This window comes from Pipistrellus hanaki (genome assembly GCF_964339955.1).
Source record: "Pipistrellus hanaki genome assembly, chromosome: 6".
NCBI classification, from domain to species: Eukaryota; Metazoa; Chordata; class Mammalia; order Chiroptera; family Vespertilionidae; genus Pipistrellus; species Pipistrellus hanaki.
In genome coordinates, this window is record NC_140508.1 from 36,701,438 (window position 1) to 36,716,391 (window position 14,954).

General features: G+C 49.4%; 1 protein-coding gene across 1 annotated transcript in view; it reads left to right on the forward strand.

Annotated features, from left to right (window-relative positions):
• Positions 1-536: 536 nt before the first annotated feature.
• Positions 537-14,954, forward strand: part of MMP24 (matrix metallopeptidase 24) — a gene marked incomplete at its 5' end in the record, with an annotated part of 43,569 nt that continues 29,151 nt past the window's right edge. The window contains one exon of the mRNA XM_084888611.1: positions 537-767. Coding sequence (XP_084744737.1) covers positions 537-767 — 231 coding nt within the window. The remainder of the gene's footprint in view (positions 768-14,954) is intronic.

Consider the following 14,954-nt stretch of genomic DNA (forward strand, 5'->3'; position numbering starts at 1 on the left):
CCCGCCATTAACCCCAGGGCACCGTCCTCATCCTCTCCCCTTGCCCCCAACCCCCATTCCTGTGGTTTCGGACCCTGGACCCCTGTGTCCTCCCCAGAGCCGTCACGTGGCTCCATCTCCAGGATTATTTGTTTAGCCTCTTCCTCCTCCCTCCGGGCTGCCCCTCAGACCCCCTCCCCAGCCCCACCCCTCCGGACCCTGTCTCCGGAGCCGCACGGCCGACCTCGGCGGCCCCTCCCCGGCCTCGCTCCCCGACCAGCGCCCCAGGGCCGGCGCGGATCCGCCCCCCGCGGGCCCCGCCGGGCGCTGCCCCCGCGCCCCTGGCCGCCCCCCGCCGGGGCGGGGCGCGCGGAGGCGGGGGCGCGCTGGCGGCCGAGGCGGCGGCGGCGGCGGCGGCGGCGGAGACGGGCGGGCCGGGCGCGTGTCCGCAGCGCCGTGACTCGGCGGCTCCGCAGCGGCTGCAGCGGGAGGACCCGGCCGGAGCCGCCGCCGCCGCCGCCGCCATCTCAGCCGGGCGGCCGGGCCCCGCCGCGGGGATGCCGAGGAGCCGGAGCGGCCGCGCCGCGCCGGGGCCGCCGCCGCCCGGCCGGGCCCCGCGCTGGAGCGGCTGGCGGGCGCCCGGGAGGCCGCTGCTGCTGCTGCTGCCCGCGCTCTGCTGCCTCCCGGGCGCCGCGCGGGCGGCGGCGGCGGCGGCGGGGGCCGGGGACCGAGCGGCGGCGGCGGCGGCGGCGCGGGCGGCCGAGGCGGAGGCGCCCTTCGCCGGGCAGGTGGGGCTGGTGTGCGGGGCCGGGCGCGGGGCCTCCGGGCGGGGCGGGGGCTGGGTCGGCGCCGGGGCTGGGGCCGAGCCGGGCTGGGCCGCGCCTGCGGCCGGAGAGCGGCGGTGGCGGGCGGGGGTCCGCGCCCAGGGTCGCGGGGCGGGGGCGGAGGGCGGTGCCGGGGCCGCGGGCCGGGAGCCGCTTCAGCACCGCGGACAGCGGCAGCGGGGCGGGCAGGGGCAGCGGCGCGGGCAGGGGCAGCGGCGCGGGCAGGGGCAGCGGCGCGGACAGCGGCAGCGGGGCGGACAGGGGCAGCGGCGCGGACAGGGGCAGCGGCGCGGGCAGGGGCAGCGGCGCGGACAGCGGCAGCGGCGCGGACAGCGGCAGCGGGGCGGACAGGGGCAGCGGCGCGGGCAGGGGCAGCGGAGGCGGCGGGGCGTGTGGCCTGCATGACTAGGTGTGAGGGAAGCCGTACACCGCCCCGGAGTAAATAGTAAGCGCAGCCTGGCTGTTGTAGGTTGGGGAAGCGCCCGAGGATGTTCACGCCGGGAGGAGAGAGGATGGGTGGGGTGGGGTGGGGTGGGGGCGAGGGGATGGGCAAGGACTCCATCACTGTCTTCACAGCCGAAGGGCTGTCACGTGGAGCAAGGATAGACTTGCTCTGCGAGGCCCCGCCGGGCAGTACGAGGGCCAGCAGGGGTGGGGGTGGGCGTTGCAAGAAGGCAGATTTCGGCTCAATAAAAAGGAAGAAGTTTGTAACCATCGGAGCTGCTCAGCCAGCTTAGGAGGCGGTGAGCTGCTCGCTACTGGCATGTGCAAAGCAAAAGCTCCAGGAGGAGATGGGATGGATGCATGCATACTTGCACGGATACGGGCATAATGACAACAACAATGCCAGCTAGCATGCAATGAGGACTCGCTACATGCCAGGCCTGGTGCTATGTTGTATATAAATTAGTATCCTGTTTAGTCCTCATAAACCACTCTAGGAAATATTGTAGTTGCAATTTTTACTCCCAGTTTTGCATGCCCACCTGTCCTTCCTTCAGTGGAAATAGAGAGCAACTTGCCCAAGGTCACAGGGCTAGTGGGTGATGGAGTTGGGATTCTAACCTAGGCGGGCTGTTCTCATCTCTGTATATTTAACCATAACTTTGTCTTATGTCACATGGTGGTAAAGACAATGGACTAGGTCATTTCTTTGGTCTCTTCCTACCTAGAGGTCTACATTCTAGTAAGTGATGTTAGTTGGGATAGTGGGGTTTTTTTGCTGAGGAAAATCAGCGTGATTGCCTTAGTAAATTCAAAGAGATAGAATATGCTTGTTGAAGCAGGTAGTCTATTTGTTCAGAAGAATGCCAGAATGGGAACTGGGCATGGAACTCAGGGGTCATAAACTCTCTGAAATGATGTGCAAAATTGTGTTTGTATGTGCAAATGTGTTTCTCTAGGAGAGAATCCATAGTGTTCTTCAATCTCTCATGGGTACATGATTCAAAAAAATTAGAGTGTGTAGCCCAGCCGGGTGGCTCAGTTCATTGAGCACCAAAAAAAAGAGAGAAAGAAAGAAAGGAAGGAAGCAAGGAAGGAAGAAAGGAAGGAAGGAAGGAGGGAAAGAAGGAAGGGAGAAAAAAGGTGGTGGGTTCAATTCCCAATCAGGGCACATGCCTAGGTTGCAGGATTCAGTCCCCAGTTGGGGCATGTGCAGGAGGCAACTGATCAATATTTCTCTCGCCTCTGCCTCTCTCTCTCTCTCTCTCTCTCTCTCTCTCTCTCTCTCTCTCTTTCTCTCAAAAATATCCTTGGGTGAGGATTTAAAAAATAATTTAAAAAAATTAGAGTGGGTAGAAAGTCTTTTTGGCCCCATTTGGTAGTTGTCTTTCAAAGATCTTATCATTGTTAGTCTACTTTTAATTAAAATGTTCCCTAGCCTGTTTGTGTTTCATCTTTTTTTTTTTTATCCTCACCCAAGGATATTTTCCACTGACTTTTAGAGAGAATGGAAGAGAGAGGGAAAGACAGAGAGGAATATTGATGTGAGAGAAATACACCCATTAGTTGCCTCCTGCATGCATCCTGATCAGGGCCCAGACCAGGGAGGAACCTGCTACCGAGGTACATGCCCTTGACAGGAATTGAACCTGGGACCCTTTGGTCAGTAGGCTGATGCTCTATCCACTGAGCCAAACCAGCTAAGGCTATGTTTCATCTTTATTACATCTTAACGTAGTGCATTTGCATTACATCATGGGTTTATACACTATAAACAATAGGGTTCCTTTAGTCCTCCTGAGGCACAGGGTGAGGAGAGATCCTGACCTGGGATTTAGGAAGCCTAGCTTCTAATCTGACGGTGGCCCATTGTGGTTTCTGTGACCTCGGGCCATTTCCTGGCTTTCTGTAGGCATGGATTTTACCATCTCAAATATGGAAGGATAGGGCCAGATGGTCTGAACTCTGAAACCCCTTTATTCCTATGAAACTTCAAGCACTAAGAGGAGGCTGTTTGCTTGAATGTCTCAGGATTTGGAGAGAAGGTTGTATCCATTCCTTATCCTTGTTAGTTTTATAGGCTTTGACTGTTCCACCTCTCTCTCTCTTTTTATTTTTTTTAAATTTAATATATTTTATTGATTTTGTACAGAGAGGAAGGGAGAGAGATAGAGAGTTAGAAACATCGATGAGAGAGAGTCATCGATCACCTGCCTCTTGCACACCCCCTACTGGGGATATGCCCGCAACCAAGGTACATGCCCTTGACCGGAATCAAACCCGGGTCCCTTCAGTCCCAAGCCGACGCTCTATCCACTGAGCCAAACCGGTTTCGGCTGTTCCACCTCTCTTAACCTTTGTCATTGCAGACTTAAGTTTGTCCCTGACCACAGGCCACCCCTAGATTAGCGTATTCAGTTATCCTTGGGCCCTCACTTTCTTTTTTATCTACTCCTTGTGCAGGGGTCACGATAATCCGTGTATAGTTCCGATTTTGGTATATGTGCTGCTGAAGAAAGCGCCCTAGCTTTCAAAGACAGGAACCTGACCACGTCCCTGACGTGGGACGCTGCCGTCTTGCACAAAGGAAGGATGATTCCTCTTTGGCTTTCAGGTTCCTTCCTGCTTCTGCCTATTTCTTTGTCCACCTCCCTGACCCCAGCGCCTTAAGCCACTGCCTTTAGGAAACAGTCTAGCTCCCGGATCCCTTTCCTGGGTCAAAACTGATAGCCTGGAACACAACACCCAGTGCTCAGATTATTTTTATCCGAGTGCGTTACTTACATCCCCCCACATTGACGTTTACCTGCCATTTTGCATCCCACTCAGTACCTTCGCTTCACCTCTCATGCTCTCCTTTGGCAAAGCATTTCCCTGCCTGAAAGGACTTAATATGATCTGCAGTCCTGAAATTTTCACTCTGCTCTACTTCTTCGGGATCACTTATAAAAAATTTAAGCCAGACCAGTCCCAGCATAGTCTCTCGGGGCCCCTACACTCTAATCGCCTTTCATTCAGTGAAGTGAGCATTTATTTCCACCTATTGTTTCCTGTCTCCGAGTCCTCAGGCCCTCATAAAGCACCACCCTTAATTCCATGATGTCTCCATTTTCAGTGCCTAATATATTGTCCAAAACTTTCCGATAGATTAATTATGTCCACTGCTTCTCTCAACAACTGGCATCTAATTATCCCTTTATTGTGTACTAGTAGATCACATGATTGAAACCTTATAGAAATATTGTTGTTTTTCAACCAGCAGGTAATGTTGCTTCCTCCTCTTTCTCTCTTTTGGAGCCTCTGGAGTCGGACTCCACCATACCTTTTTACTAGGAGGCTGCCTTGCCCACTGCTCATCGGTGCATATTCTTACTCTAGAAAGGCTTGTCTTTATCTTTTTTTCTTTTTTTTCCCTCATTGATTTCAGAGGTGAAGGGAGAAGGAGAGAGAGATAGAAACATCAATAAGAGAATCATTGGTTGGTTGCCTCCTGCACGCTCCCTACTGGGAATCAAGCCCAAAACCCGGGCCTGTGCCCCCACCCGGAATCGAACCGTGACCTAGTTCATAGGCCGATGCTCCACCACTGAGCCACACTGGCAGGCTCTCCTTTATCTTAAGGCAAGTTACCCAGGTTTCTCTGGACACCTATAGATGCTGTTTATGTCTGCACCTCCACCCATCCATCTGCATCCTTCCCTTAAAGTTCCAGCCCAAGCTTTGCTTCTCTAGGAAACTTTCCTTGACTTCTCTCGTCATTTATTTCTCTCTTCTCGGGGGAATGTTTTGAGGCAGCCACAGCCAGTTTGTCACTTAAGTTTTGTGTGTTTTTTTGTTTTTTTAAAATAATTAAACATTATTTGTCGGGGTGGAAGTTACGGTTCTTAAGCAGGGCCTTCCCTAACCAAAACACTTTATGTTTTTAGACCTAGCACCATCCCCAACAACCAGTGCCCATCGTTAAGTGTTCAAGCTTTCAGGGATTCTGCACTTTATCCGTGATGCCAGAAAGTTACATGGATCTGAACTAGATACTCATGGGCATGTGGATCTCTGGGTCCTTTCTCAAACGGTCCTTAGGGATGGGACTTACTGCCTACCTGTCTTTCCCTCCGTGGAAACAGAGTTACTCCTGTCAGCAGTGGCTCCTCAATTTCACCCTTGAGTTCTTTCGTCATCGGTTAGGGAGGCTGTCATCTAGTAGTAGGACATACAAAAAAGAGGAATTGAGAGAGAGGTGGCCATGATCTTAGAGACCGCCACGTAAGCACATAGTAGTACTTAGATATTTCTTGAATTGTCGTTAGTGAATTGCCCAAGCACACTAAACCTGATAGTAGGTGATTGGGAACTTTTCCCTGATTTCCTGACTTCTTAGTTGAAAGCAGTTTTCACCCTCTCTGGCTGTTGGTTCCCTCTCTCTCATCTTTCATCACCAAAAGACAAAGACAAAAGAAATGTCATTCAGTTTGTTCTCTCCTTTGCTTTATTCATTATTTTGCCTGGGGCGGGGACAGGGAGAGGAGGAGGGAAGAGAGGAGAAAAGAGAGAGAGAAAGGCCAGGAGGGCATGCTCCCGGAGGGAGAGATCCTCTCCTTTGCTTTCTTAAGTGTTTCTTTTGTATTTTGCACTTTGAGGGGCGGGATGGGGGGGGGGGGTGTTCCCACCTATTCCTTACTTGGCTCCCTGTGTTTGGTTCATTTAAAGCATCTCATATTAGCGGAGTAGAGTGGCCCACAAATTTTGTGTGTTTTTTGGCCCTCCCAGTTTTCCATTGATTCTGAGGAAGATTGGTACAGGCAGAAAGAGACAAGCCAATCAAACAGGCCACATAAGTAACAGAGTGATGCCTAGTCCAAGGGCATAATGGATTCCTGCCCTCTAGACCAGCTTGAGGAATCTGCTCTGGGCAGAATGTTCTTCCGTTTGTATCTGAAGTCAAGGAAAGTTAGAGCCCTAAATGAGTCTAGGGGTGGGGTAGGCCTATTAAGAAGCACTATCAGCCAAAACCGGTTTGGCTCAGTGGATAGAGCGTCAGCCTGTGGACTGAAAGGTCCCAGGTTCGATTCCGGGCAAGGGCATGTACCTTGGTTGCCGGCACATCCCCAGTGGGGGGTGTGCAGGAGGCAGCTGATCAAAGATTCTCTCTCATCGATGTTTTTAATAACTCTCTCTCCCTCTCTCTTCGTCTCTGTAAAAACTCAATAAAATAAAATAAAAAAAGAAAAAGAAAAAGAAGCACTATCAGATTCCCAAGCCAAAAAACGTATGTCAGTGTTACCATGGCCTCCAGCATATCTTCATTCTTGTCTAAAAGAATAAAATAATAAAAATTCACTCTTAGGAAGTTCTTCCTTTTACCTAACCTGAATATAGTCCCGGTGTTTTTAATTCATTTTATCTTACGATTACTGTGGGTTTTCTTACTACTGCAGGGTACTTTGCACTTCCATGTGCACTGCCCCTCTTGATCCTGGTGACAGTGCCATGAGGTAGACAGGAAAAATACTGCCCTTACTTTATAGAAGAGCAAACAGAGATTCAGAGAGATGGTGTGACTGATCTATAGCTTATCCAGGGACCCCTGTGGGGCGAATAAGTAGTAAAGAGAGGACCAGATTAGGTTTTCTGTCTGTGGTCTGAGTGCCTTTCCCTCCACACCAGACGATGATAGCCATATGGCCAATGTTTTTCATTTTCAGGTGTGCCCCACTTCGGTCCTTGAAGAAGTAGTTTTAGAGCAAATAAAAGTAAATTATAATTATACCAAAGAGATTAATCTTAGGAAATGCTTAGCCTTATGATATGGTATAGTTTGAACTCAAAATGAGAGGAACCGAATTCTTAATAGACTGCAGCCAGTGTCTCCCCTGTATTTACTATATGCCTGGCACTTGATAAACATTTTAAAATTAATTTCATTGCCTGTGCCCCCCACCAACTTCTTTGAACAGTGCTTGGTGCATTAAAAAAAAAAAAAATCAGTACCTTTTTGGAAGAATAAATGAGTGCTTGCTAGATGTATAAACCAGGTCTGGAGAGACACTGAAGGGGAAGGAGATGAGGTCCCCAGCTGAGGTTGGGGAAGTCAGAGAATGTTTTAGAAAGAAGGCTGACATTGAGAGAAGGACAGAGAATGTTGGGGGGGGCAGACAGAAGAAAAACCATGAACGGAGGCTCCACAGAAGCCTGTGGCATATTTAGTTAGCAGTAAATAGTTTGCTGTGCCTGGGGCATTGAGTTACTTGCTGTTTCCAGTAAGAGTAAATGAGGAGAAGAGGCTGGAGAGGGAGGCTGAGAGCAGATTGTGCCATTGGCTTTCTTCCAAAGGCTGAGGGGAGTCATTAAAGGTTCCTGAGCACAGAACCGACCCGCTCAAAGCCATGCGGAGGAGGTGGAGGGACGGGGCCTGTTCTGAAGCTGCTCTGGGCGCTGGCCCCTGCCCTGGATGCGCTCAGCTTTCTTAGCACAACTCAGGTCTGTGTGCCTGTTTCAGGGATACAGCTGTGGATGAAAGCAGTGAATGCCGGCTCTGGCCCCCGCCAGCTGAGAGATTCAGGAACAAATCATCTAGGTTCTCTGGGTTCAGCATTGATTCCATTCAAGTCGTTCACTAGTTTTTCTTCATCCTTACTCCATGCATTCATTTTAAAAGCCAACCTTGAGCCAGACTTTAATGACATATAGAATAACAGCAAAGCCATCTACATAAAAGATAGTACTTCCTCACAGATCATATCGTGTTGTTATAATAAAGTAGATATAGAAAAATAAGACATTGCTATTAACAATTTTTGTTAGCAATGGCCTTTTAAAACTCAGTTACATACCATAAGCACTCATGTGCTTGGTTCTCTGTGCCCCAAAAACACAGGGCCAGAAGGATGGGAGTCATCCTCACCCCTTCCTCGCCTCACCTGCCGCCACACAATCCACCGCCAAGCCCCAGCTACCCACCTCCTGTGTGGATCTTCCCTGTGTCCACGTCTCTCCACTTCAACTGCCTTCGCCTTAGTCTTTGCTTACAGCATGTCACATCTGGGTGTCAAAAACTTCCTACCCGATCAGCCTCTTTTCCTGCCTCTAATCCTTCTCCAAATAGCAGCCAGAGTGACCTTTTAAAAATAAATCTACAAGGGGTCAGTTATATCTGAAGTAAATATGGCAAAAGCTAAGGTTTAACAAAGCTGGTTGGTGGTTAGCCAACATTTACTTTATTATTTTATATGATTTTGGACTCTTGAAATATTTAATTAAAAAAATTGAAATCAAACAAAAAACCTGATCATGCTTGCTTAGAATTGCTTTTAGGCCCTGACTGGTATGGGTCAGTAGTTAGAGCATCAGGCCACACACTGAAGGGTCACAGGTTTGATTTCCAGTCAAGGGCCCGGACCTGGGCTGCAGGTTCAATTCCCGGGTCCAGTCAGGGAGGCAGTCTCTCTCACATCCATCTCTCTCTCTCTCTCTCTCTCTCTCTCTCTCTCTCTCTCTCTCTCTCTCCTTATCTCTTCTTCCTCCTCCCTTTCACTCTTATAAATAAATAAATAGTTAGATAAATAAATTTGTTTTTAGGATAAAGGCTAAAACTACTATTACTATACTACTTCTTCCTTTTCGCTCTTATTATGGGAAAAATTTAAAGACACATGAGAGTAGGATGAATAGTATCACAAGCCCCCTTGTAGCCAGCACCCAGCAGGATGCCTACTAAGGCTGAGGCCCGGTATCACTGAGTTCTGCCTAGCTTGCCAGCTTCCTTTTGTACCACCTCCTCAGAAAGCTCCCGCCACCTTGGCCTTTTTTCTAAGGCACAGGCTCCTTCCCATCTGAGGAAGTCAACAAGATGGTCTTTTTCCTGGGATCCTCATCATTCCACCATTACCTCTTTCACTCACACCCAGATTTCAGCTGAGGTGTCACACCCTCTGGGAGGCCCTCCCTGACATCACAGACGCGTCTCCTGTCGTACCCTGGCACAGCACCTTCTCCTTTTCCTTCACGCCACTTACCACAACGGCAAGGAAACGCTCAGTCCTCCCATGTCCACCTCCCCCACCGGGCCGTGTAAGGAAGAGTTCAGTGAGGGGCGAGAGGCGCGTGAACCACTTCTTACAATGTGCCGTGGCGGGTGCTGTCCGTGAGGGTGCATGTGATGCCATTGGGAGCACAGAGGGAGTCCACGTGACCCCGGAGAGCCCTCCCGAGTGAAGTGGCATTCAAGTTGCATTTTGTAGGATATTTAATAGTTTATCAGGGAGAGGCCAGAATACACGAAGGAAAGACATCGAAGGGGAAGGGATGAAAAAGGTACAGAGGAAGGGACCTACAGAATGTGTCCAGGCAACACAAGAAGGTCTGTAGCTAGAGTAGGGGGACCTTGGGGTGGACAATGAAGGGGTAGGAATATAAAGACAGAAGATAAGGCTCAGATGGCAAAAGCTTACTGAGGGCCATGATAAGGAGCATGGATTTTAAGACTGGCAGTGAGAAACCAGAAGCTCCATACTGAATCAAATTAAACTAAAATAATAGAACTTCATATAATTACTCAAGTTATCCAGTTCAGCCATCTGCCTCTTAGAGTTGAGAAAATGAGGCCTCACCATGGTCTTCCCTCTTCTAACTCGTCAATAAGTCAAGCCCCGGGGACAGGACACGAGCAGGTTTGCAGTGGAGAGGGCGAGGAAGGCGAAGACTCCTCCCTCCTTAGGGAGTGAACGAGGCTTTGCCACACCTGCCTTGGGGGGAGGCCTCCCCACGTTGGAAAACTCAGACACCGCAGAGCTGACCCCAAACCCCAAACCCCAAGCGTGCCGCCGCCCTGGGCATGGCGGTTGTCTGCGTGTGGTGGCCTCCTGGGAGCGGGCCAAGGACATTGTGCAGAACACCGGGGAATTCCCGCCAGTGCTCTCACCACCCACTCAGGAGCTGTGGCAGCCAAGAGGCAACACCGCGCCATTAAGGTGTTTGTCGAGAAGCTAAGTTGGGCATTGTGGGCGATCCTGAGAGCCCTTTTTAGATAGGCTGTAAGGGCGGGGGGAGACACACACACACACACACACACAGCCTTTGGAGGTAAACCAGAGCTCGTGTGGAGGGTATAGCATGACAGAGGGAACCCTCCCTAGGAGGCAGGGACATGTGGCTCCATTTTCAGCTTCTCTACCAACTTGCTCTTTGATTTTAGATAAGTAATTTCTCCCTCTCTCAGATTTATTTTTCTCTTCTGCAAAACAAGCGTGCTAGCTTCGATGCTTTCTAAGTGTGGTTGGCCAGTGCATTTTCTAGATACCGGAATGGTTAAGCCTTCCAATCTAAAGTATTCAAAAATTAGTCATGCCCTAACTGGTTTGGTCAGTGGATGGAGCGTCGGCCTGTGGACTGAAAGGTCCCAAGTTTGATTCCAGTCAAGGGCATGTACCTTGGTTGCAGGCACATCCCCAGTGGTGGTTGGGGGGGAGAGGGGTGTAGGGGGGTGCAGAAGGCAGCTGATCAATGTTTCTCTCTCTCCCTCTCCCTTTCTCTCTATAAAAAAAAAAATCAATAAAATATATTTTAAAAAATTAGTCATAACTCAGGTGGGCTCAGTGGCCAGGCTGGAGCCTCAGCTGTATGGGTAGAGGAGGAAACAGGCATTGGGGGGAAAGACACAGTAATAGGGCTGATCTCTGAGGAGTCGCCAGAGAGACACAGTGACTTGTTCTGGCAACAATGGCCAAAGGGGGTCAAACTATCGCTGGAGAGTGCGGGAGTAAGAGCACAGACAGTGACATCGTGAGAATGCATCCTGTGTGCCAAGACCTGCTCAATGCTTTACATGCATCTTAGTTTCCTATTGCTGCTGAAACAAATCACCACAACACAGACATATTCTCTCACAGTTCTGGAAGTCGGGAGCTCACAATGGGACTTAAATCAAGGTGTTGGCAGGACTGCATTCCTTCTGGAGGCTCTAGAGAGAATTCATACCTTGTCTTTCTCAGCTTCTGGAGGCCACCCACATTCCTGGGCCTGAGGCCCCTTCCAGCAATGGCATCTCTGTGACGCCTGTGTATATTATTACCTCTCCTTCTCTGACTCTGATGCTCCTGCCTCCTTACTCACTTCCTGGTGATTACATGGAGCCCACTTGGGTAACCTAAGATTATCTTCCCCACTGAAGGTCCTTTAACTTAATCACATCTGTAAACTCTCCTTTGCCACATAAGGTAACAGAGTCACAGGGTTGGGAGATTAGGATATAGACTTCTTTGAAGGACTATTATTTTACCTACCACATTGCAACATCTCACTGAATCCGCTTAATAAGCCCATTTATAACAATATTTTTTTTTATTATTGATTTCAGAGAGGAAGGAAGAGAGAGAGATAGAAACACGACGATGAGAGAGAATCATTGATCAGCTGCCTCCTGCACGCCCCCTATTGGGAATTGAGCCTGCAACCTGGGCACATGCCCTGCCTGGGTTCAAACCATAACTGCCTGGTTCATAGGTCAGAGCCACACCAGCCAGGCCTAACAAGCCTTCTTTTATCATTCTCCTTTTAACAGACAGATAAAAAGAAGCTAGGTCATTTGCACCAGGATACTCAGCTGAAAAGAGCAAAGTTAGGCAATAGAAGTTAGGGCTAGAGTCTCGCTCTCTGGAAGGGACTGAGAACCAGGCAAGGAATCTGAGGCTCTGAGAAACAGATTAGGATCATAGCAATCTCAGCTTAAGACCTGAATACCAGACTGAGGAACTGAGGCAAACACCCAGTTGTATGGGGAAGGATGATCTTGGCCCACTCTTTTTTTAAAAAAAAATATATTTTATTGATTTTTTACAGAGAGGAAGAGAGAGGGATAGAGAGTTAGAAACATCGATGAGAGAGAATCATCAATCAGCTGCTTCTTGCACATCCCCTACTGGAGATGTGCCCGTAACCAAGGTACATGCCCTTGACCAGAATTGAACCTGGGACCCTTTAGTCCACAGGCCAACACTCTATCCCCTGAGCCAAACCGGTTTCAGCTGGGCCACTCTTGATGCTACTATGCAATGACACAATGGAATCTCAAGATTGGGGTTCTGATGGGCTGTTTGCTGAAGTTAGGACTGGCCCAGGAGGTTGGCAGGCAAAGGACCCACAGGTGAGAGCAGAGCTGAGCCACAGAGGGTAGGTGCTGGCTTTTCTAAGTGGATAACATTCTTTCTGCCTTAGTAAACTAGAGGTGACACATTTCCTCATGGCACCGGGTCATCACTCCCAAATATTCTTACCATAGTGGTTCTCAAACTTTAGTAGGCCACAGAAACACCTGAGGTACAGATTCCCAGTTCCCAATCTCAGCGTCTCTGATTTAGTGCCATAGATCTAGGCTCAAGGTTTAGGAATATGCAATTCAAACAAGCTCCCCAGATGATGCGATACTGACAATCCATGACACACAGGACTGCACACTGAGGAACACATTCTTAGTGTTTGGGGCTACAGTACAGTGAGGTGATTGGCGTTGTTTGTCACCTACCAGGAAAATGATAGTCATTAGTCATTATTATTGCTATCTTTCGCTGAGTTCTTAATGCCACCTATTACGTTACTTAATTTCACAACCACTCTATGAGGCACCTGCGAATGACCTGATGCGGATGAGGGAAGTAAGCAGTAGAGAGGCTGCATGATTTGCCTAAGGTCATGTAACAAGTAAATGAAAGAATCAGGATTTGAACCCAGCACAGTTTGTCTCCAGAGTGCACACTCTTAGCCCTGACCCTCAACATGCTCTCAGCTGTCTCCGTCTTCACTGCTCTCTACCTCCTGCATCAAGCCTGCTCACGGCCACCAGCCCAAATAAGGAAACCAGCTCTCACTCTGAACCTCATCCCAAGAGGCTACTGACTGAACGCCTATGCTTCCCCTAAAACAGAAGTTAGGGTCCAAAGTTCCCTGAGAGGATAGTCACGCAGCCTTGGATAGGAATCCTTTTATAGTCGTGGTTCTCAATTGGGGGCAATTTTGTCTACCTCAGGGAGACTTTCAGCAATGTCTGAGACATCTGGCATCGAGTGGCAGAAGCAAGGATGCTGCTGAACACCCTACCGTGCACAGGACAGCCCCCCACTGTAACAGAATCATTTGGCCCTAAGTATCAGTAGTGCTGAGACTGAGAAACCCTGCTCTGAACCCATCAACTCATCTTTATTCAATAAATACATATTTATGACAGGCCCTGGGCTAGGTATGGGGATACAATGATAAAGTCAGACAGACTCTGGCCCTGCCATCAGGCACTGTATTAGTCAAGAATAGATGTGAATCAACACATGATTACAGCACTGTGTGATAAGCATTGTGATAAGGAAAGAATGCCTAGTTTGAATCCTACCACTTATTAGCTTTGTGCTCTGGGTGATTACATAACCTCTCTGAACCTCAGTTTCCTCGTCTGCAATTCAGGGATCATAATTCCTACCTCGTGGGGTCATCACATTCTAGAGTGCCTAGCACAATGCCAGGTATATAGCAGGTGTTCTAAAAATCGTAGCTACCTTATTATAATTGTCCTTATAATTAGGACATCTCTGTTAAAAAGTTGTTTCTTATGTGAGTCAAGATCTCTATCCTGTTGTCTTGGTTTTGCACTGTACCAAACAGAATATAAATCTCCTTCATCTGTAGCCATTTGACTTTTGAAGACTGTCATGTCCCCTGCAGCTCTCTTCTTCAGCCTACAAAGCCTCACCTTTCCTCACAGAACATGGCTCCTGGCTCCCTGGCCTTCCTGGCCACTCTCCCTTAGTCACGCTCCAGTTTGCCACCGTCCCTCTACACATGCAGCCTCCAGAACCGGACTTGGACCTCCTGTGCTTGTGGAGACCAATGCCTTGTACCTGTCACTCACATCATCACCCTGGATTATGGCCTTGGTTGCCCAAATGCTTTGATCAAATTCCTTTATTCTTTCTCCCTCATTCTAGTCCATGCTTTCAAATGTGACACCTTCCTGCCTAGTCTTTTTTAATAAACATCACCTGTGGCCTTTTTGATAACACCTTCCCCACCGCATTTCCGATCAAACACCTGATCCTTCTCCAAGCCTTCCCATGGTTTGAGCCCCCATCCAACCAGGTGCGATGCTCCTGCACACCTCCCGGAGTTCACATGATTTTAACTGATACATCTTTCTCTCCCTCCCACTCCCCGCCACCTCCCCACCCATGATCATGTCTGTTTTCCAAGAGCAAACAGCACCACCACCAGTTGGTCTGTTTCTTGCTGCCTCCGTTGCCACATCTAATCTTACCACCACCTCTGCTGTCTGCCACTCTCTTCCCTCTTTGGGCCACACTCTTTTCTCCATGTTATCCTCTGCTTCCTCCTTTGTCTGCCACCAATTCTGAATGTCTCCACTTTGGCTTCTCAAGAACCAAATCCCGCCTTGTGGCCAGCAGACCAATCACACTGCTGTCTGTGATAGCTACTAGTACATCTTTGGTTCAGCCCAGCTATTTTGGTCCCTGCTCTGCGCTCTGAGACTTTTCTCACTTTCCTCTGGGTTTACACCTCTTTCAGCACTTAAAGGGTGACAGACATCTTAGAGTTGGTTAACTGAGCTGTAAAGGTCAGACTTATGACGTGGCTGGTGATATTGATTAATGGGTCCAGGTGCAAAAAGATGAAAGGTGGGTCATTTTGTTTAAAACCGAATGAGGAGTTTTC